This window comes from Rana temporaria, chromosome 4, assembly GCF_905171775.1.
Source record: "Rana temporaria chromosome 4, aRanTem1.1, whole genome shotgun sequence".
Lineage (NCBI taxonomy): Eukaryota > Metazoa > Chordata > Amphibia > Anura > Ranidae > Rana > Rana temporaria.
In genome coordinates, this window is record NC_053492.1 from 156,127,106 (window position 1) to 156,151,933 (window position 24,828).

Here is a 24,828-nt window from a genome sequence, read left to right on the forward strand (position 1 = left end):
CTTAATCGCGCGATTAATCGTGAGTTAACTATGACATTAATGCGATTAATCGCGATTAGAAATTTTAATCGCTTGACAGCCCTAATATATATATATATATATATATATATATATATATATATATATATATATATACAACCCCTGGTAAAAAGTATGGATTCACCACTCTTGGAAAATATTTATTCAATTGTTTAATTGTGTCGAAAAAAAATAATCACAGACATGCCTCAAAACTATTTAATTTATCATTCCAGCTTTCTGGCTTTTCTAAAGCACATAAAAAAATAATAATAATGAAAAACTGTAGTCAATTGCAACTGTTTTTGCAGACCAAGCAGAGGAAAAAAAATATGTAATCACTCAATTCTGAGGAACATATTATGTAATCACCATGTACTTTTTCTGTCCTAAAACAAACAACTGCTTCAGATTACATCTGCTAATTAGTCTGCAGTTTAAAAAAGAGAGTGCTTGCACATCTTGGTGAGCTTTTGCACCAACCGATTGACATGATCATGGCTCCAACAAGAGAGAAACAAAGGAGAGGATTATAAAACTTCTTAAAGAAGGTAAATCATCACAGAATATTGCAAAATATGTTGGTTGTTTCCAGTCAGCTGTGTCTAAAATCCAGACCAAATCAAATGGGAATGTTGTTAAAAGGGAAGCGTACTGGTAGACCAAGGAAGACATCAAAGCGTCAAGATAGAAAACTTACAGCAATATGCCTTGAAAACAGAAAATGTACAACAAACAAATGAGGAACAAATGGTCAGAAACTGGAATCAATGTATGTGCCTGAACTGTAAGACATCGCCTATAGGAAATGGGATTTACATACAGAAAAGCCAAACAAAAACCATCATTACCACTTCAACAGAAAAAAACAAGGTTACAGCGAGTTAAAGAAAAGCAATCATGGACTGTGTGGATGACTGAATGAAGGTGAAGAAAACATGAAAATTTCCACAATCATGATGATATGGGTTTGCTTGTTGGAAAAGGTACGGGGGGATGACAGTCAATCTTCAATAAATGCACAAATTTATATTGAGATTTTGGACACTTTTCTTATTCCATCGATTGAAAGGATGTTTAGTGATGATGACAGCATTTTTCAGAATGATAATGCATCTTGCAATGGGGCAAAAGCCGTGAAAACGTTCCTTCAAGAAAGGCATATAATGTCAATGGCCTGCAAACAGTCCGTACCTCCACCCAATTGAAAATCTATGGACATTAAAAAAAAATGGCCCATGACAAGGCTCCAACCTGAAAAGCTGATCGGGCAACTGCAATAAGAGAAAGTTGGAGCTGGATTGATGAAGAATACTGTTTGTGGATAGTTAAATCCATGCCTCAGAGAATTCCAGCTGGTATAAATCCCAGAGGTGGTGCAAAAAGTACTAGTGGTGTACTGTGGTGTTTTTTTTTCATGATTCCATAATATTTTATTCAGAATTCAGTGATTCCATATTTTTTTTCCTCTGCTTGATCTGCAAAAACAGCTGCAATTGACTACAGTTTTCTTTCTTTTTTTTTCCTTTTTTTAGGGCTACTTTCACACCGAGTCGCTTTACAGGCGCTATAGCGCTAAAAATAGCACCTGCAAAGCGCCTGTAACGCACCTCTCCTCTCACTCCAGTGTGAGAGCCTGAGTGCTTTAACACTGGAGCGGTGCGCTGGCAGGATGCTAAAAAAAAAGTCCATTGAAAGCTCCCCACTAGCGGCCGAAGAGCGCCACTAAAACTACGCTAAAAATGGCGTCCCTTTACCGCCGACGCCCCAGCACCTCAGTGCAAAAGTGCACTTAGTGCTTCTTAAAGCCAGAAGGTTGGAATGTTAAATTAAAATAGTTTTGAGGCATGTCTGTGATTCGTTTTTTGTTTCTACACAATTAAACAATTGAATTAACTTTTTCCAAGAGTGGTGGTTCCATACTTTTTGCCAGAGGTATTTTATATATATATATCATTTTCCAAGAGACCTAATTGCTGTTTTCATTCATTTACTTCAGTTTTTTACAGATGATGTTTGGAGTAACCTGGCCGTGTGGTCTGTTATCATGGAAATGAGATTGGGAACCTGGCAAATAGAAGGAGCAATGGAAAGTTAAAACATATCTGCATTTCCCTAAAAAATAAACATTTGTACTTGTCCCAGCAGCTGTATACAGTATACATGTCAAAATATTGTGTTACAGCATTTTTGCCTGCAACCACCTCTGAGTACATCCTGTCTGAAAAATTAGCTCCTGCAAAGAGGGATTGCTTATTCAGCTCAATGAAGAGCAGATGCACCACCTCCATACAGCACCCTCTAGTGGTAGCTCATCGCCACACTGCTGGTGCTAAATAGGCATACCCATAACATACCCATATATCCATAACTGCAAAAATAGATACAAACACTGAGACAGGCAATAATATTGAAAGCAGGATTTATCTGAAGAAAAGATATCCCATGATTTTGGCATTTTTCATGGCAGGGAAAAGTATAAATTCATAGGCCCGGATTCACAGACAGCGGCGCACATTTATGCCACCGTAGCGTATCTCCTGTACGCTATGCCGACGCAGCGCAGAGAGGCAAGCATGGAATTCACAGAGCACTTGCTCCCAAAACTGTGCTGGGTTTCCTAGGCGTAAGCCGGCGTAGGTGGAAGTGGGCGTGAGCCATGCAAATGAGGCATGACCCCATGCAAATGATGGGCCGAGCGCCAGACAGATACGTATAACGAATGGTGCATGCGCCGTCCCGTGGACGCATCCCAGTGCGCATGCTCACAAACACGTCGGAACAACTGCCTAAGATACGCCGGATCACTGCCTACGGCGTGAACGTAACCTACACCTAGTCATATTCACGTCCAACGTAAACTACGTAAAATACGCCGGCTTGTATTCCTTGGTGCAGCCCTTTGCATGTCTGCTGCCGGGTTACACCTCCTTTATGGGGCTTAACTTTACGCCAGACGTACAACTTACGTGCACAACTCGTAGCCTGCGTCGGCCGCACGTATGTTCGTGAATCGGCGTATCTCCCTCATTTGCATATTTGAATAGAAAATCAATGGGAGCGCACATGCGTCCAGCATAAATATGCGCCCACTCTACGCCGGTGTAGGCAAGTTACATCAGTGGAATGAAGCCTGTTTTTAGGCGTATCTTAGTTTGTGGCTACGGCGCACAGATACGACGGCGCATATTTGCACTTACATGGCGTATCTGGAGATACGTCGGCGAAAGTGCTTTGTGAATCCGGGCCAAAATTTTATTTTAAACGCATTGGAAAGTACATGTCGGTCTGCTTGAGAGCATTTGTGTTTTATTCTACCCTTCTCCTAATAAAATATATACTGTTATGTAGTTTTGTCCCATACTTTGTTTGGTAAAAATGTACCATTGTTAACTCCCCATTAGATTTTATATAATAATGTACATATTTTCTGTTACATCAAGATGCTATAGCATTAGAAGAATTTGAAACTTTCTGTTTTAATTCACACGTTTCATCATCTTTTTAGAATGAAAGTCAGCAGAAATTTTTGGATGTTTTTCAAAAAACTTGGAATTGTCATTTTCCATTTTCATCGGCATTTGAACTGGCTCCTTGCTCTAGAAAAGAAAACAAATGACATGAAATATGAACCATAGAGGCTGCTGGGAGATGCTCAGGTGCAGTTCATGCAATATTAAACATCTTAAGTGCTGCAACTAAACAGAGCAAACAAATAAGTTACTGAACATTCTCCCGCATACTCGACACCTCTCTCAGTAAAGTTTTATGGAAGTCTTTCTAGTATCCTATGAAGTCATAATGTGTTTTAGTGGGGATCAAGATTTCATTGCACTTACTGGTCATAATGCCAGGTAACAATCATAATAATTTATAAACAGCAAATTCACTATAGCCACTATTAAGTACACAACATAAACAATGGCCGTAGAGGATACAATACTCAGAAAAGTTTTTTTATAAAATATAGAGGATAATATGCAGCAACTAGATATACACATTATGGTGTTAATATTTCATTCCCAATAGCATCTCAAAGTACAGAACTGGAATCCAAATATTTTTTTCTAAGAGTAGCATGTCCAGTAAATGGAGGTTAAAAATGAAAAAGCAATATGACTTGGTTTGCAATAAGTAAATCCGGGAACAAGTCACGAAGACAGCAAGAGCTCATCTTAACTCACAACTTTTAGATCACCATGATAATTGCAGCAATGACTTCATGTAATTGATTAATACATCAACTGACAATCTGGAATGCACTTTGGATAAGAGATACACCCTTCCCATTTGCATAGCACTAATGCATTCCGCTTAATGTTATTTTGTATCCCGAGGTCTCTAGATATCTTCTATTTCTGCTTTCATGTTGATCATTTGTTTTCACCTTGATTGAGTTTCTAAATTTAGTAAAGCAAGTATTATTAAATAGAAAACGTATTTCTGTAAATTAAATATTAAGGGCCAGATCCACAGAAGAATTACGCCGGCGTATCTATTGATACGCCGCGTAATTTTAAAGTTCCCGCCTCGTATCTTTGTTTTGTATCTACAAAACAAGATACGACTGCATCTGGGCTCGATCCGACTGGCGTTCGTCTTAGTACGCCGTTGGATCATAGGTGCATTTTTCCGCCGGCCGCCAGGTGGCATTTCCGTTGAATTCCGCGTCGAGTATGCAAATTGGCTAGATACGGCGATCCACGAACGTACGTCCGGCCGGCGCATTTTTTTTACGTCGTTTCTGTAAGGCTTTTTTCGGCGTATAGTTACCCCTGCTATATGAGGCGTATCCTATGTTAAGTATGGCCATCGTTCCCGCGTCGAATTTTGAATTTTTTAAGTCGTTTGCGTAAGTCGTTCGCGAATAGGGATTTGCGTAGAATGACGTCATCGTCGTAAACATTGGCTTGTTCCAGGTTATTTTCGAGCATGCGCACCGGGATACCCCCACGGACGGCGCATGCGCCGTTAAAAAAAACGTCATTTACGTTGGGTCACGACGTATTAACATAAAACACGCCCCCATCACATACATTTGAATTGCGCGCCCTTACGCCGCCAAAGTTACACTACGCCACCGTAACTTACGGCGCAAATTCTTTGAGGATAAGGAAAATGCGCTGTAAGTTACGGAGGCGTAGTGTATCAGAGATACGCTACGCCAGACGTAGGAATGTGCTGCGCTACGAGGATCTGGCCCTTAGTCTTTTATTATTTATATGGCTTTTTTCCCCCACTAATTTTTGGATAGATATCTAAAGGTGATCAGTCTAACATTAATAATCTCATCAATGCATGTTAATGTGTTATACATTTTAAAGGCCAAACACCAGCAATAATAATTGAATTATGAAGACAAAAACTAGAAATTAATTCTGAAAAGCATATAACAAATCATTTTCAGATAAACATTTGAGTTATGAATTAGGAGCACATAGAGAAAGTGAAATTCTACCATGGTTCCCATTTGATAGCTTGGGGTAAATAGTAATGATACATACACTACTAAAGTATTGGGACGCCTGCCTTTACACGCATATGAACTTTAATGGCATCCCAGTCTTAGTCTGTAGGGTTCAATGTTAAGTTGACCCACCCTTTGCAGCTATAACAGCTTTAAATCTTCTGGGAAGGGTGTCTACAAGGTTTAGGTGTCTATGGGAATGTTTGACCATTCTCACAGAAGCAGAATTGTGAGGTCAGGCACTGATGTTGGATAAGAAGGGCTGGCTCGCAGTCTCCGATCAAATTTATCCCAAAGGTGTTCCATCAGGTTGAGATCAGGACTCTGTGCAGGCCAGACAAGGTCCACCACCCCAAACTCACTCATCCACACTATATTGCCAAAGTATTGGGCAACCCCCTCCAAATAATTTGGTGGAGGAGGAATTATGGTGTTATTTTTAAGCTTGGCGAATTACCACTTGTACACTCTGTGTTCCACAATTGGTGATTTACTAGAATAATTTGTACCATTATGTACTTGAAAGTCCTTCTCTTTTAATTTTAATTGTCATGAGCATGACCTTATTTTTATCTGCTGTTGCCATGGTCCTGCACATGTGGTCAGTTATAACACTCGCCAGGGCCGGCCCTACCATGGGACCCGATGGTACTATTGTAACAGGCAGGACTTTCAGGGGGGCAGCAAATTTCCTGCCTGCACACCATCCCATTCCGCCAGCTCCACTCTCCACTCCACTGTGGAGCTAATTGCCGCCCGACCGCTCCTCCCGTTCCGCTTTCCGCTCCACTGTGGGGTTAATTGCATTAATAGAGCCATAACAGGTCCTTTTTATACTCCTATATACATGTATAGAGCCATGATAGGTCCACTTTAGTTATCATGATATAAAATAATGGATGTGGGGGCATTTTGGTGGGCGTAATTTTTTTTTTGGGGGGGGGCAGCATTTCATTCTTGGTACCAGGCAGCACAATGTCTTGGGCCGGCACTGACACTAGCCGTTTGATGGCTTGAAATTCCAGTTGAGAGCACAAGCAACAGTGACAGTTTTCATACACAGCATGCCTTGAATGGAGTTGTTTTGGGAAACAACTAAATCGATTTTCTTGGCTTTAATACAATGTCTTCTATCTGCTAAGCAGTAGCACCTGTTAGACTCCTACCCCCCCAGATTTCTGCTAAAGTGCCCTGGTGCACTTTTCTTTGTGCTCGTTAAAAATTATTTTGGTGGCTGCAATTTTAACTTGTTGGATTTGTGACAGACACAATGGGGTTCTACCGCTGACTTAAGTGAATTTGGGTTTCTGTGGTGTTACTGTACTTTGAATCTACCTACCTCCAATGCATGTCTGCTGTTAGTGTTTTTGTTGCTATACGTCTTAGGTTGGGAGTTTTCTGCCCAGAGCCAGAGAAGTGAGAAAGAAGAAGGACCCCACTTGACAAGTGACTGGCCAGGGGACCCATGGAAAAGGGGTTTTCAGAGTAGGCACTAACGATGCGAGTTGGACTTTATAATGAACTATTAAGATTGATGCATCAGCCCAGTTGTGGCTTGACCTATAAAGGAAGCCAGTCTTAAAATAAATAAAATGCTTGCCTAAAAAACAAAAATGAATGTTGTGGGTCAGTGACTTGGAAAGTGTTGATGTCATAAGCCTCGTACACACGATCGGACTTCCATCTGACTTTTTTACGTGGATTTTGGTCTGAAGGGCATTGGCCGTGAACATGTTCTGCATACATGCGGCCCAACATTTTCAGCCAACATTCACCTAATCATGTGGTTTTTAAGCTCTTTACCGCCACCCTTTGGGCAACTTCTGCTATTGTTGTCTGATGTTTAGCATTGGTTCTGAGCACGCATGTTTGTACTTTGGATTTTAGTTGGACGGACTTGTGTACACACCATCGGATAAACTGATGTAACAGATTTATTGCCAGACAGTTGGTGAGCATGAACTGTCAACATTTGTTGTCGTTACTTCTGCCAACAATTGTCTGATGGGGCATACACACGGTCAGATTATCCGACACAACACATCCATCAGACAATTATGGCCATAAAATTGGATTGTGTCTACGGGCCTATAGGCAGCTGGATAAAATGCATTTTCAGAAGGAGCTCTGCAACGGCAGTCCCATATTACTCTCAAAACAAGTTTTCTTTAAACATTTAACTTGTTATCATTATAAGTGGGGAATAACAATATGATTCAGGTCCAGTTGAGATGTAGAGAATTACACTGAGACATTGCAGAACCTAATTAGATTTAACTAGAGTCAACACAAGGGTAATGCCCACGTGCAAAACCCAATACACTAAATGTATTTACATGGGGTATGAATTTGGTTACATTGACTTTATTGTACGAACTACAGGCAGAGAGTGGCTTGTAAATTAATGTTTCTCAAATACTTGCAGCTGATTTGGCAGGATTAAATCATTTCGTCCATGATCCATCTCTTTAGTGTCACATCAGATGACTGATGATTAATTGGAATCACCAGGTGGCTGCATATATTACAGATGCTTTTCAATTGACTGTGGTGACCCAATAGCAATAGGTTAACTCTGAGCTTTCCTATCCTATTTTCCATCTAATTTCAACATATGACTGTCATTTGTTTGTTTATTTCAAGAGGCAGTGAGGTTTCCTCCACAAAATTAGAGAAATACAATGGCAAGTAGATTAAATATAAAAGAGTCTCATTGCTTCTAATATCATTTGCAAGCACACAGTTATAGACAAGTGTGTTCTGCTCGCCAAGATAAACAATGCTAATTGTAACATACTCTGCCAAAAGACTTTAAACCCTACAGAGAATCGCTGCTTACTCTTATTAAAATAGGCTGAATAAAAGCCACTTCTCTGCATGCTCGTATTTTTAATATAATTATCTTTTTTAGGGAAATGCACACTTCCTGATCAGAAATATCAGGTTGTTTTCTCTCGGGTGAGCATACGGCACTCTCAGATCTTATTTGTATCATAAAATATATAAGCGTTCTACAAGCTTAACATATCACTAATCTTAGAAACATGATAATATAAAAGTTACAGCAGCCCATAGCAACCAATCACATGAGTCAATTTAGATCAATTAAAGGCAAACTCTAATTGGCTGTAACAGGTTACTGCACTTTGCTCATAACTGTTTTACAAGCGGTTGTAAACCTTAGGCATAAAATATGAACAAAGGATATCCCTCTATAGTGTGTACTTGTCTCCATTTAAGTGGTTGTTACCTTAAAGAAGTAATTCACTGCCAGGCCCTCTCTTGTATTCAGCTATAGCACACAGTGTAAGTGTTTTTTTTTTTTTAAATGCCTCTAAATACCTTTTTTCAGATATCTTCAGGCCGGTCACATGACTCCCGGATGCTCTCCTCCTCCGATCCAGGGCTACAGTGGGGGGAGCCGAGATTTTCCTCTGACGTCAGCCAGGAAGGTCATGTGACTGCTGTGCTGTGCGCTCAGTCCCTCCTGCTGTAAAGCTGGATCGGAGGAGAGCAACCGGGAATCACATGACTGGCCTAAAGATATGTAAAAAAAAAGGTGTTTAGAGGCATTGTTTTAAAAGAACACTTACACTGTGTGTTATGGCTGCATACAAGAGAGGGGCTGGCAGTGACGTTATTTAAACTTTTCTAGTAATAGTGGTGGGGGTGGGGGGGCGGAGATGGCTCACACAGACACAGGAGCTGACAGGCAGGGAGGGAGAGGGTGATAGCAGAGCAGCAGATGGAGGAGGCACCTAAACTAACTAACGTAATCAGGGCTCAGCAGCCATGATTTCCATGGTCAGTACACAGAGGGGGACACAGGAACTGTCAGGATCAACCAGGTTTTTTTTACAGCTTAGAGAGGGACAGGTTAGACAGCAATAGTACTGTGCTGTCCCACTATAGCAGAAAAAACAAAAAGGGGATTCAATATGGCCCTAGCGCCACTTTTCTGGTAGTAGTTCCCTTAACCACTTTAGCCCCAGAATAATTTACCCCCTTCCTGACCAGAGCACTTTTTGCGATTCGGCACTGCGTCCATTTAACTGACAATTGCTTGATCGTGCGACATTGCACCCAAATAAAATGTATGTCCGTTTTTCCCCACAAATAGAGCGTTCTTTTGGTGGTATTTGATCACTGCTGCGATTTTAATTGTTTTAGCTATAAACAAAAGAGCGACACTTTTGAAAAAAACGTATTCTTTTACTTTTTGCTATAATAAATATCCCAAAAAAATATAAAAAAATATGTTTTCCTCAGTTTAGGCTGATACGTATTGTTCGACATATTTTTGGTAAAAAAAATCGCAATAAGCGTATATATTGATTGGTTTGCGTAAAAGTTATAGCGTCTACAAAATAGGGGATAACTTTATGGCATTTTTATTATCTTTATCTTTTTTTAACTAGTAATGGCGGCGATCAGCAATTTTTATCGTGACTGCGACATATTGTATGAACTACAGGCAGAGAGTGGCTTGTAAATTAATGTTTCTCAAATACTTGCAGCTGATTTGGCAGGATTAAATCATTTCGTCCATGATCCATCTCTTTAGTGTCACATCAGATGACTGATGATTAATTGGAATTCATTTTTTTGGGGGGAGCGGCAAACAGCACCACTCCCGGTTGGTTGGTCGGGTCTGGAGCACTTACCCCCTCTATGGTGGGCAGCGATTCTCCCGGACTTCACCGGTGGCTTCTCCTGCTTGGCGTTGGCAGCTTCCCCTTCCCCGTCTCTCCACGGGCAGCATGACGGCTTCCATTTCTTCCCACCTCATCGGCAGACAATTGGGACTCTTTTCTCTTTTCAGGCCAATCGGAAAATGGGTCTCAGACTGGCCGGATTCGAGGATCAGTGTTTCAATAGCAAATATTCATTCAGTGTTGTAACATCTGGGTGGGCTCATAGTGCAATGCTCTGTGCCCCAAGCACATCCTATTTTGAAGCCTATTAGAGCCTCTGGCTTTAATCAGGTGCTTAAAAAACACCCCTGCTGCTGTAATTCTTGCGCCCGTCATCCTGAAAGGGGCTGGACGCATCCACTCTGCGCTTATATTACTAGGTGCGTTGTACCTCCTGCATTTATATTACTAGAACGCTCTAGTAGTATTATATAAAAAAGTTGATGTCTTCCTTAAAGGGGTTGTAAAGGTTCGTCTTTTATTTTCTAAATAGGTTCCTTTAAGCTAGTGCATTGTTGGTTCACTAACCTTCTCTTTTTCGATTTCCCTTCTGAATGTTTTTTTTTTCTTTGTTTGAATTTCTCACTTCCTGTTTGTCCTCAGTAAGCTTTCCACCATCATCCGAGTGGTGGAAAGTCATTTCTAAAGGTTCAATATCAGTTTGTATCGTAAGTTTTGTCATAACAGTGACATTAAACTTGGTCATGAAGTCAGAATCTAATTATTCTGTGGTTTGGTAATAAATTCCATCTGTTTTATTTTTTTTCCACCCATACAGGCTATTCATACCTGATCCTGCTTCCTTTGGCGATCCACTCCACACTGTGCAAGGAATGACACACCAGGCTGACTTTTAGAAATGAATAGCCCATATTTCTGAAAGGCTTGAGAATCAAGGCAGCTCCTAGAAACACATAAAAACACAGAAATATTGTATAACTGGGAATTGTATATCTTCAGCACAGATACGTTCATAGTCTATTACCATCTGCTGTGTAAATAGCCCAGTGATGTAAGGCTAATAATGAATTGCAAGGGTATGAATGTAAATATGCATGGTGGTATCTTGGTTATACACTGAAGCCACCACAGTTCTCTGAATTGTAATAATTCTCTCTTGGGCTGTATGCTGTATGTGAAGACACTGGAAGTGTGTAACGAAGGTGCTAATAAAGAAAAAAGGCCTAAAACGAAAACAGCCACCACATCTAAGAACTGGTAAGCTACAATATATTCATTTTGTCTGTTTGGACTGGATACATTTTATTATATGGACATTTTTGTAATGATAATATGAATTGTAGTTTTGCTGATGAGGTTTGCTATAGTTGGCTACTTTAATATAAGTTTGTTACTCATTTATAATATTTACCTGTTAGGCCGGGTACACACGGGCAAACATGTACGATGAAACCGGTCCGTCGGACCGTTTTCACCGTACATGTCTGCCCGGGGACTTCTGTACGATGGCTGTACTAACCATCGTACAGAAGTCCGCGCGTAAACAATACGCGGGGGCGTGTACGCGCCGTTGCCGCGACGATGACGCGGCGACGTGGGCGGGCCTGCCTTTTAAATGCTTCCACGCATGCGTCGAAGTCATTCGACGCATGCGAGGGACGGCGGGCGCTCAGACATGTACGGTAGGTCTGTACTGACGACCATACATGTCCGAGCGGGCAGGATTCCAGCGGACGGTTTTAAAACAAGTCCAGGAATATTTGCCGGCTGGGAAAAGGCCCGGCGGGCAAATGTTTGCTGGAATTCTGCCCGCTCGCACCTACACATGACCAAACATGTATGCTGAAACTGGTCCGCGGACCAGTTTCAGCATACATGTTTGGTCGTGTGTACGGGGCCTTACTGTTCAATTTCTTCTAACTTAATTAGGCAAATAATATAATAGATTTTGTTAAGAGCCATATTTAGGAGAATAATCTTTTTTCAGTAAATTGTTTCCTACATAAAATAATTTTCATAACTGATGTTATATATTATGTACTTTATTTGCATTCTGCATGTTTATGAAATTCAATTAAAGATGAAAGTTGCCAAGATCAATGTGTATAAATTTACTTACACCATTTTGAAAGTGGCCAATGATTCTTTTAAGTTGAAACAATAATATGCAAAAATGGCCAGTCAATGTACAAAGGTGATTTCTGTTCAATAAAGTTCTGGCCTAAGGTTTGCAAAAATTACAATAATATATAAATAAGTTCTACAGGGAGTAAATTGTAACACTTTAATGCATACTCTTCAGGCAATAAGTTCTATATTGCATTTTAAGGCGAAAGAAATGTTAATTGTTCACCCTCTTTGTTAACAGTAAATGCCAATAAAATCTGAACTCTTTTATTTAAAAAAAAAAGGCTCAGGAGGCATGGCCTACCTGATGGATGTATCTGATTTTCACCCTGGCATTCATGTTGTGCATCAGCCTTCCATGCTACCTAAATCACTATTGATATCCTTATTTCCTGAACATGACTCTGAGCCTGAAAAAAGGTCAAGACTTCACTGGTTCAAGCCTTACTGCCTGGCTAACCCATTATGGCCTGTCCCACACAGGATTAACCTTTAAAAGTTACACAGCACTGAATTATCCAGGTGGAGGTGGCATTTCCACCTAAAAGCCATTTGAAATGGGAAATTATAGAATTGGGTTAAATTGTCATTATACTTAAAATTCCACTTCCCAGCCTGCTTATACTTACCTTTGCCATGCTCTCCTGTGTCTCCCCAGTAGGCAAAGTGACTCTCTTTAAAGTGATATTAAAGGTTCACATTTATTTTTAAATAACAAACATGTTACTCTTACCTGCTCTGAGTAATGGTTTTGCACAGATCAGCCCCGTTCCTCTTCTTCTTGGGTCCCCCGCCAGTGCTTTTGGTTGTTTCCCTCTCCAAGTGCCCCCCAGAAAGCTGATTGGTAAGGAGGGTACTTATGTGGGCTTGATCCTGAGCCGGACTGTGTGGGACTATTAACACAAATTGTGTGGCTTGGGCCCACCCACACTCCCTCATCACTGGATTTGATTGCCAGCAGTGTGAGCCAATGGCATTTCACATAGTCCAGTGAGGAGGAAAAGAGGGAGCACAGAGCTGGACTGAAATTGGGCTCAGATAAGAATTGGGGGGGGGGGGGTGGGGAAGCTGTAGGTAAAAGGTTTTTAAAAAAAACTTTTACCCGTTAGAACCACTGTAAGATAAACTGAATGACTAATGTTAACATCATGGCGTTTCTCTAACTGGGCTGTTCTTAAATACAATATAGGGAAAATAATCACCGGAGGATGTTTTTTTTTCCATTGCTGATTTTAGTTATTGACATATACTGTAAATAGTTTTCTATAAAAAGGGAAAAAAACATGTGGGGTAACAGTTGGGCTTTGTGTGTTTGATACTTTGGAGTTCTGTGGTTCCTCCTCAGAAGCAAGCATGTACATGCTATCATAAAGTGCTGGAATGCATATGCAAACTAATGCCAGCTTCAGAATATACTATGGAAACAGGAAAGAGAGAGTCAGGCCTCGTACACACGACCGTTTTCCTCGACAGAATCCATCAAGAAACTTGGTGGCAGAGCTTTTTTGCCAAGGAAAACGGTCGTGTGTATGTTTTTCACCGAGAAAACTGTCGAGGAACTCGACGAGAAAAAAAGAGAACAAGTTCTCTTTTTACTCAACGGGAGTCTCAATTTCCTCATCGTGTTCCTCGTCAGGCTGGTTTTCAACGAGAAACGCATTCGTGTGTATGCTTAGAAACCCGCGCATGCTCAGAATAAAGTATGAGACGGGAGAGCACTTTCGGTAAAAATAGCGTTTGTAATGAAGATAACACATTTGTCACGCTGTAACAGACTGAAAAGTGCAAATCGTCTCTTACCAAACTTTTACTTAACACGCAGTAACATGAGATTAGCAAAAGCAGCCCCAAAGGTTGTGCCAGTGGAATCGAACTTCCCCTGCCGTCGTATGTGTTGTAGGTCACCGTGTTTGAGAACGAGGAGATTTGGTGTTGACAGTGTGTACGCAAAGAAAGCTTGTCAAGTTTCTCCACAAGCCTGACAAGGAACTCGTCGAGGAAAACGATGTTTCATTTACGACGAGTTCCTCGGTCGTGTGTACGAGGCCTAAGAAAGAGTATGCTGGAGAGCAACAGAAAGGAGTGAAATAAGAAAACAGAGGGCCAGCAGACCAAATTTTAGGACAGAAAGATGGATCGAGTGAAAATGTTGCTTTGACATGTGAACTATAACCTCTCAACGTAGAACTATTCAAAATGACTTTCCTCATTATAGTCTTCCAATTGGCACAGAGCTTACTATCACTAAAACTAAAACAACAAGGTTGAGAATAAATATTGTAATTTACTGTTCAGTTACAGATTTGGACATGTAGCTATAGCTAGTCATAGTCATCAAAAAAAAAAAAAAAACGAAACAAAGAATAAAATACTTCTCTGGAATTAAATTCTCATACAGAGGTTGAATTTTTCTGTTTGATATTGATGTGGAATTTTTTTTTCTATGCTTCATTAGTAGATGAGAGAGGCAATACTGTTCTTTATTGGTCAAAAAGTTGATTGACTAATTGAAAACAAAACAATATCTAACTGGCTCTACAATACTCAGTCAAAGAATCCAAGCTACTGAGCAATAGCTTCCTAGACGTGGGATGTTTGTTTGCAGGCTGAATTACTAAAGGAGCACAGGTGCATATGGCGTGTTTACTGTATGAGATGGGATGAGATGAGATCCTGTAGTATCCCCCAGTCTCCAGTATATGCAGTATTAGGTCAGTGTCATTCAAATATTTAAAAAAAACTCCTCCGATGGTTAGAAATCATTTTCCAGCTGGTGAATTCAAGTTTTCAGTTAAGGCACTTTGTTGATGACGAGAGGTTTCATCATCAGATGGCACTGCATTGTATTTGATAAATCTGTGTCCCAGAAGACTGCAGGCAATTACGAAGTGCTTGATCCCCTACACAGGCTGCAGGCTCCCCATTCTTACAACATAAACAAGTGTTTACTGTATGAGCCCCTAGCTGTGGTCCAGAAATGCGCTTGGGAACGTATAAAGGGCTAAACAATGTGGAGCTAAGTTTAGGACCTATGCATGGTATACTGCATAAAGATATACTGGTGAATTCATAAAGAAAATTCCTTTGTCACTCCATATGACAAATGTTTGTGCAGGAAACAGATCAACGTATCAGTTGTAATCGGGTATATTAATTTGTTGCGTGGAGGGGGTCATACTGAGGATGAAATGTCCATACTGCCTACAGTCCTAGGTCACTGCTCGCTCTGCAGTTGACAGTGTCATAGCAATGGAAGACTCCCCAGACTCATTAAATGCTGGCTGATAGATTCCCTGGCCAACCGCTGAAAGTAAATAAAGGTACAAGGATGCCGGCTGATGAGCGATCAGTTGCAATGATGATAGTGGCCGACAGCTTTATACCAATCAGGGAGCCCTGTGCAGGAAGCTGTTATATTCATGACAGCTTCCCAGGACAAAAATGCCATGCATTTGTGAGGCAGTTGATCTACATCATAGAGGCATGCCAAAGGTCAAGGACACAAGCAGACAGGCATAGTAGAGAACAAGCCAAGATCAGTAAACCAGAGACAGATGTAGCACACGGCAAGCAGAAACCCAAACACACAATAGCTAAACAAACAACGTTTGTTTCCACTGAAGGTGGAACAGATGGTGGCTAGGGTGAGGAGGAACACGAGTGCCTGTAGGTGTTGCGTGCAGAACTTGTAAGTAGAGTTGCAGGCTTAGAGGTGCAGGCAGAGCATCCGGTAAGGAGCTGGACCCAGGAAGGCTGATAAGCAGTGAGTAAGGGACAGTTGACATCCAATCCCAATCCAGCAGGATAGACCTTAAGCCATTAAAAATACAGAAGGTGAAGAAATTATCTGCTGTTCTGTTATATATTTGGAAAATTACTGTTGGTGTGAAGAACTACTTGTTGAGGTACTGACAAGTACTGATATTACTTGTTAATAAAATACAGTTGCACCATAAGGACTTTGGCAGTACACCGCTAAATTTACCCTGAGCCAGGAAAAATCAATTAAAAGTTCACAATTGTTCAGTCTTGACCCTGTTTGAGGACATGATGGATTAGCTGGATGGGCTGGGAGCATGAGGGTGTGACTATGCTGGAAAAGAGGTCCACAGAAAAGCGTGCAAAAGATCTGGTCCTAAAATGCATGAGTGGATCTAAGAACATCATAAAGTGGTGTATATATTTGTAGCCAAATAATTAAAAAAACAATTGAAATACATACAATATATGCCAACACTGCATTATAAATTTACACACACTAGCGACACTGCATAGCCAAAATTGGTAAACTCATATTTGCTATTAAAGCTTTGCAGTTTTCTTTGCCAGCTTTTTCAGTGGGATATTAAGAAACATTATAAAATTGCTGAGAACCTCCCTTCTTCTAACAGCTTTTCTGCAAACTGCCTAAAGACCTCCCTGTCCAAACTTGGATACCTCTATACAGTATCTGTTATTAAAATAGGACCGACACTGGGTTGTAGAGTCTGCTGGGAACAGGGGCAGAGAGGTGATTATTGCAATAGGGTTGTCCCGATAACACTTTTTTAAGACCGAGTACAAGTACTGATACTTTTTTTCAAGTACTCGCCGATACCGATTACCGATACTTTTTTTTATGTCATGTGTCAGTATTTTTTTTTATTTTACAATTTAAATTTTTCAATATTTTTTGTTGATTTTTACAATGCTTTTTTGGGGGGGGGGGGGTGGATGGTGTCAGTGTTTTATTTTATTTTAATATGTATTATTTTTTACAATTAATTATTTTTATTATTTATTGCTATATTTTTTTTCTTAGCCCTGTTGGGGGGCTTTGGTGAGATATCAGGGGTCTTAACCCCCTTAGCGGTATCCCCGAGCGTAACACGGGGTGGTTTTTCCATGTTAGGATCGGTATCCCTGAGTCACGCTCGGGGTAGATGTCCAGAGCGTGCAGCGGCGCGGCTTACCTTTCGCAGCATCCACAGACAGGGAATTACTTACCTTGTCCCTGGATCCTGCGATGCATCCCCGCTGTGTGAGCGAGCGGGTGCTCGCTCGATTCAAAGTGTCCCCGTGTGCCGCCGATCTCCGTTCCCTGCGACATTACGACGCACGGGGCGGAGAACGGCGCCAAATTCAAAAAAGTAAACAAACACATTACATACAGTATACTGTAATCTTATAGATTACAGTACTGTATGTAAAAAATACACACCCCCCTTGTCCCTAGTGGTCTGCCCAGTGCCCTACATGTTCTTTTATATAATAAAAACGGTTCTTTCTCCCTGCAAACTATAGATTGTCCATAGCAACCAAAAGTGTCCCTTTATGTCAAAAATGGTTTTAGAGCAGCTAGAAATCAGCGATAATAAATTATAATCACTTGCAGAATTGTGCGATAGCGATTTGTGGGGAAATTCGTAATAAAAAAATAAAAGTAATGACAGCGACAATTCTGCAACTGAGCAAATTTCAGTGATTTTGAGTTGATTACATTATTGAATAATTTTTATTATAATTATATTATTATTTGTTATAATTATTTATAATTATTTATTATATTATAATTTATCATTTTGTTTTTAAAAAAAATCATACCCGGGATGCCTACTAGACTCTTGTTTGGTCAGATTTAAATGAGTTATTCCTAAGAATTGCAGGCCTACAGTATAAAATTTCCTTGCAAAATAATTGTACCGCTTTTGGTATGTAATTCCAGACAGAATCATACCGCCAGGGAGGTTAACAGACCTCTGACATCTCCCCTTTGAGACAGAGAAAGGGACTAAGGACACAGATTCCCCAGTCCCTTTCTGAGCTGCACTGAAAATGAATGGACAGGAGACAGAGGCTCCTATCCATTCATAAACTGAAGCATCGTAAACACAGGTTACGATGTTTCAGTTATATGAATGAACAGAATCAGTGATCACTGACTCTATTCATTCAGAAAAGATAGGAGTCGGGTTTAGCAGCTCCTACCGCCGCTCTCCATACTGACAGAGGGGGCGGGGAAGGACACAAAGGGTGACACGGAGCACGGAGGGGGAAAGCAGCAGCACAGAGGGGGGACACGGAGCATGGAGGGGGAGAGCAGAACAAGGGAGGACAGCAGCGGCACGGAGGGGGGACACGGAGCATGGAGTGGGAGAGCAGAACGGAGGAGGACAGCAGCGGCACGGAGGGGGGACACAGAGCGTGGATGGGGAGAGCAGAACGGATGGGGGAACTGGAGGAGGATACAGGGAAAGTCAGGTATCGGGTGAAGTATCGGAGCATTTTCCCCAAGTACAAGTATTTAGGGGAAATGCATGCTATCGGTCCCGATACCGATACTAGTATCGGTATCGGGGCAACCCTAATTGCAAAAGCTGCTTTTTTATTTTGAATAGGCTAAAGCATTAATTTATAAATAATTAAGGTTACATATTTTTTCATTGATTTTTTCAAATAAAGCAACAGGGAGGGGGGGGGGGGGAGCTGGGGTAAAGAAATACTGCAACGTGTGCAAAACAATGCATATATTTGTATATGTGCCCAAAGCAGTTGTCAATAACATACTTTAATATCCATAGCACTGGGCAGTAGTGTACAACAGAATAATGATCAGTTGTGGGTGTTTTAGGGGGAGAGTAGAAGAAGGGGGAGGTGGGGGGAAGGAGGGGGAGGGAGGAGGAATACAGACACTATGTACAAGGTATAATCACATCTGGCGTCCCAATCGCTGGAGAGAAGGTTGTTGTCAGAATTCAGAGCCTGATTTCATTGGTCAACCCCAGCTGGGAATAATCGGTGTTGTACAGCTAGACCAAGGTAGTCATGTCACTTATGCGGCCATCCTGTTAAGGAGAGGGTCAGAGGAGGAGTAATGAAGCCAGATGTACCACAGTTTGGTGTGTTTGTCCCAAGTATCTCCCTCCTTCACTTGCAGCTCATCCATAAGCATGGTGTTGTTAATGACGTCTATCCATTTTTGAAGGGGGGGTAGCCTCTGATTTCCAAAAGTGTGATGACATGATGAGCAGCTGACAAAAAATATATAAGGAGGCTGTTTTTATGTGATTTAGTTGGGCCAGGTAAGATGGATAGCAGAGCAACCTTATGGGAGGGAATGAGAGAATCCTTATACATGTCATTGTAGATTATAAAAATCTGGTTCCAAAAAGAGCGAACTCAACCACATTCTCACCACACATGGAGGTAGGTACCTTTTCCTCTGTGACAGTTCCAGCAGATGTCCATAGTATTGGGGAACATCTTGTGAACTGTGACTTAATCCCTGTATCACTGAGACAGGAGTTTGTAGTTCTTCTCCCGTGTGAACCCAGAGATGGATGATTTGTGAGTGAGTGTAAATGAGGTGTGCCATTGTCCCAGGGATATTTTATTCCCCAAATCCCTGGACCACTTCTGCGTGTAGTCAGGGACGTCATACAGGCAATACAACTTAAGTCTTAAGGGGATATACAGTATATTATAAGACATTCTAGTTATTCATTAAAGTGGTTGTAAAGCCTGGCATTTTTTTTCATGTTACATGTTCTACTTACCTGCTCTGTGCAATGATATTGCACAGAGCGGTCACAAACCTCCACTTTTCTGCAGACAGGCACAGCACTGGATTGAGGTAGGACTCAGGTATATAGGGGGGTGAGGGGGGTGATACTAAAACTGGGGCATTTTTTACCTTAATGCAGCAAAAGCATTAAGGTAAAAAATGTCTAGCCTTTAGAGCCACTCTAAAACCATTACAAATGTGGCATGCCATTCAAAAAAGACTACAGCAGCCAGTGTGAACGTCAGGAACCCCCTCAATTTACCCTAATCCTATAAATCCTATGCAAACCTTAGCAGATAGTTCAAACAGTTCAGATAGTTTCTCATACGTGAGATAGCTGGGTCTGCTTGTGTTGTGTAACTTTCTTCCTTCTGACATATCACTAGAATCAGCCTTTCAAGGTAGGCTTTAAGGAGTTCTCAAACCTCAGCTTTTCTGCATGTGAGAAACAGCGAGAACCATATAGTGGCTTTTCTTACCTCTTGCATTTTTGGTTTGTGGTGTTCTGATACAATTAAATTCCAATTTAATGTTGAGCAAACTAATTGGATTGATTGCCTGGGCCCAAAAATGTTCACTGTTCAAAATAAAAAATTTGCTTTGAAGGTCCTAATACTATATAGTCAGCCTTGAGAATTATACCCTCTACTTGTACAATTGAACCAGGAAGAACTATTAATAATCTCTTAATACTAGTAAAAAAATAAAATAATCACCTAAACTGACCAAAACTGATTTAATACAAAAATCAACTGAGCATTGTGAATTATTTAATGTTTTCTTTTAAAAAAAAAAAATACCCTTTTTTTTTTAGAATAAATATGTAATTTCTTTTTTTTTTCTTCCCTTTCCTTAAAGGTTTTGAAATTTCACTCCAAATGTTTTTTTTCTAGTTCATCGTTCTCCACAGAGACCTGTCAAAAATTATGGGCAAATCATATATTGTACTGGAACTGTGATGAAAAATAGTGTGATTTGGGTTGTTCATGACCTGGTAGGTTACAGCTATTGTTATGATGTTCACATTCTCATGCATATACAAAAGCCAAACTTATATGATTGTCCACTATTTTATCATTTTTTTACTAGCAATGTGTGATGAAAATATATAGTGTAGATAAAGTTAGTCAAGTTGAAATTTTGTAAGTTATTATGATTATTATTGTTCTCATTGCTTTCTGTGGTACTAAACAAATTCCATATTGCTGTATGAAGAAAAACTTTACAAACAGTAGTTTGATCAGAAAGTGATTGTAAACCCTAGTTTTAAAAAAAAATAACAAACATATCATACTTACCTCCACTGTGCAGTTCGTTTTGCACAGTGTGGCCCCAATCATCGTCTTCTAGGGTCCCCCGGCGAAACTTGCGCCTCCTCCTTGCATCGGTAAACCCCCTGGGAGACGCACTCTCCCTAGGGGTTACCTTACGAGTGCGCTCCCGAGTCCAGCTTTTCCATGCATAGACACAGAATGACGAACTTGGCCCTGCCCTCCAGCGCCTGCGTCATTGGATTTTATTGACAGCAGTGGGAGCCAATGGCTGCACTGCTATCAATCTATCCAATCAAGAGCAGAGAACCCCAGGCAGAGAGGAAGAGCGCATCTCTGCCGAGGGAACGAAGGGCTCAGGTGAGTAAAACCGGGGGGCTGGGGGGCCAGTCAGTGTCAGAATTTTTGTCACCTTAATGCATAAGGTGGTTGCAGTAAACAAATTTACTCTGTGTGTGGCCGGCCTTAACCCCCCTGGCGGTATTCCCGAGTCTGGCTCGGGGTGGAATTTCAGAACCAAGAGCGGTAACCCCGAGCCAGACTCGGGATCGCCTTGCAGCATCCACAGGCAAGGTTAACCTACCTTGTCCCTGGATCCTGCGATGCCTCTCTGTGTGATCGAGCTGTCTCCTCGCTCGATTCACACAGTGCCTGTGTGCCGCCGAGCTCCGTTCCCTGTGACGTTACGACGCACGGGGGCGGAGAACGGCGCCAAATTAAAAAAGTAAATAAACACATTACATACAGTATACTGTAATCTTACAGATTACAGTAGTGTATGTAAAAAATACACACCCCCTTTGTCCCTAGTGGTCTGCCCAGTGTCCTGCATGTACTTTTGTATAATAAAAAAGTTTTTTTCTGCCTGCAAACTGTAGATTGTCCATAGCAACCAAAAACTGTCCCTTTATGCCAAAGTGGTTTTAGACCAGCTTGAAAACAGCGATAATAAGATATAATCACTTGCAGAATTGAGCGATAGCGATTTGTGGGGAAATTCGTCATAAAAAAATAAAAGTAATGACAGCGACAATTCTGCAACTAAGCACATTTCAGTGTTTTTGATTTGATTACATTATTGAATAATTTTTATTATAATTATATTATTATTTGTTATAATTATTTATAGTTATTTATTATATTATTATAATATAATTTATGATCATATTATAATTTGTGATTTTGTTTTTCAAACTTTATTATTCCCAAGATGTCTACTAGACTCTTGTTTGGACAGATTTAAGTGAGTAATCTGAGGCCCCATACACACGAGAGGATTTATCCGCAGATACGGTCCAGCGGACCGTATCCGCAGATAAATCCTCTCGAGGATTTCAGAAGATTTCTATGCGATGGCGTGTACACACCATCGCATTGAAATCCGCGCTGAAATCCTCTGCCGATGACGTGTCGCGCCGTCGCCGCTATTATGTCATAATAGCGGCGACGGGCGCGACGCTGTCATATAAGGAATTCCACGCATGCGTCAAATCATTACGACGCGTGCGGGGAATCCCTTTGGGCGGATGGATCCGGTAAGTCTGTACAGACGAGCGGATCCATCCGTTGGAATGGATTCCAGCAGATGGATTTGTTGAGCATGTCAGCAAATATCCATCTGCTGGAAATCCATCCCAGGGGAGATTTATCTGCGGATAAATATCTGACGGAGTGTACACACCATAGGATCTATCCGCAGAAACCCATTTGATGGGATTTATCTGGGGCCTAAGAATTACAGGCCTACAATGTAAAACGCCAAATTTCCTTGCAAAATAATGGTACCGCTTTCAGCACCTAAAATCTGAAATAATCATACCGCCAGGGAGGTTAAAGTGGAATTCCAGGATAAAGCTAACTAATTATAAAACTCCTCCCTCCCCACTGTAAACACCTACTCTGACCAACTCGTGTAAGAAATATATTTTTACACACCTATTTTAGGGAAATACTCTGGTCTGGTAACATGATCTGCAGGGGTCAAGTCCTGGGGAAAAAAGTGTGGGAACTCCCACCCAAGATCCACTCCCCCACCAAAAAAAATAAATGATACACTCATATGCATACTTACGAAACCGCATGTTTGTTTTTGTTTTCGATCAACTGTACCTTAGTAAGTTCTTTCTAAATCCCGCGATAACTCGCGGCAGACCTCCGCAATGTCTCCTGGGAACAATAACAAAAGCTCCCAGGAGACATTGCGGCATCGAGGAAGTGACAGAATACCCGCACTCTACCCGATGAATCCATATACAGGAAGCGGCCAGTAACATAAAGGATTACTAAGGTTCACCTGCCTCTGACAGTGACTCCAGCTGGGCATCGCCGCTTAGTGAAGGATTGGCTCGGGCGGCTCAGCTGCTCTAGTCCTGCAAAGGGAACTGAGTTCCTGCTGTGAAAAAAGTGCAGGAACTCCGTTACCACGCGTTCCCGCAGGACTTGAGCCCTGATGATCTGCCTTGTGTCATCAAGCACTGGCTGCTGGGGAGAGGAGAGAGCACTCAACAATGACTGCCAATGCCTGGGAGTGGTGACGTCACCCATAGGCTCATTATGGCCCATCATCACTTCCTCCTCTCCCCTGTACCTACTGCTGGCTGACAGAGGGGAGCTGGTGACCTGGTCTGAAAGGCCTGAAAATAGGTAGGTATGCAGATCTTAGGTTTCTGAGGTTCATCAGAACAGGTGTTAAGAAGGGGATGGGAGCATTTTTAAGAATAGTTAGCTTTTTCCTGGAATTCCACTTTAAGGTAGAAATAAAGACAAAACTTTTTATTTTTGGATAAAGTAAACCTAGTTTGGAGTAGAGTACAGTTATAACCTCTGTTAGTTTTTTTTGCCATCTGGGTCACTTTGGGGAGATTTCTCTTTGCTTCCTGTCTCATAACTCAAACAGGAATCCCTTCAAAGTGAGGGAATCCCTTTACTGTTCTGGCGACAACACAAAATTTGGAATTGTCTTTTACTTTCTGTAATAACAGACGACAATAAATCCATGACGGGTGTTCTAATCCCTTTCCACTCTATTCAATACTAGAATTCACATTTTTAATACAGGGTTACTGTAAGTCAGGTGGATACCTTTCATCGGAATTCTGGAAGTACAGATTGACTCGCACACACAATGAGATCAAACTATACTCCCGGAATTCCGGTGATTGGTATCCAGCATTCGGGTTCATTCCCCTAGTTACCCTACACTATTCAACAATTTCTGGTTCCTCACTGCGTTTTATCCACATGGGCCCCTACATCCCTCTTCTGGCCTATAGTACCAACGTCTGGCAACAGTACTCAAGGTGCATTTAAATCAATACTCCTGGAAGTGTTGGCTTCTGCAGGATCTTCTGTTAGTGGTTTCTTGTGGGCAACAGGCGAGTTTTCAGTATCTTTGCAGGGAACAGATCCCTTGTTTTTTAGCCAGAATAAAAAAAAATTTCATTAAATTAAGCTATGCATCACTATTTAAAATAATGTATAAAAATCAGACATGCACCTAAACTATTTCTGCTGTGCCCTTTGCTGTTATATTCTGTTGCTTGTTCCTCATGCAACATTTTCATTACTTTATTTACTCTGAAAATCATTAGGTATTTTACTCCAGTGTGTTTGATCCCACTCAGCTATATAATTATGTTACTAAAAAAAATGTAAAGTAAGTAATGGGGATATATGTGAATGGGGAAATCTTACCTCCTCAAAGACTATAAAATGTTACAGTATGTGCCTAATGGTGGATGAAAAAGA

General features: G+C 41.1%; 1 protein-coding gene across 1 annotated transcript in view; it reads right to left on the minus strand.

The window, feature by feature from the left end:
• Nucleotides 1-3,221: 3,221 nt before the first annotated feature.
• LOC120936696 overlaps nt 3,222-24,828 on the minus strand; it is a 353,988-nt gene continuing 332,381 nt past the window's right edge. Inside the window, exons 8-9 of the mRNA XM_040349249.1 lie at nt 10,969-11,083; nt 3,222-3,617 (exon numbers count right to left, since the gene is read on the minus strand). Of these exons, the coding sequence (XP_040205183.1) occupies nt 3,498-3,617; nt 10,969-11,083 (235 nt within the window). The 3' untranslated portion in view covers nt 3,222-3,497. The remainder of the gene's footprint in view (nt 3,618-10,968; nt 11,084-24,828) is intronic.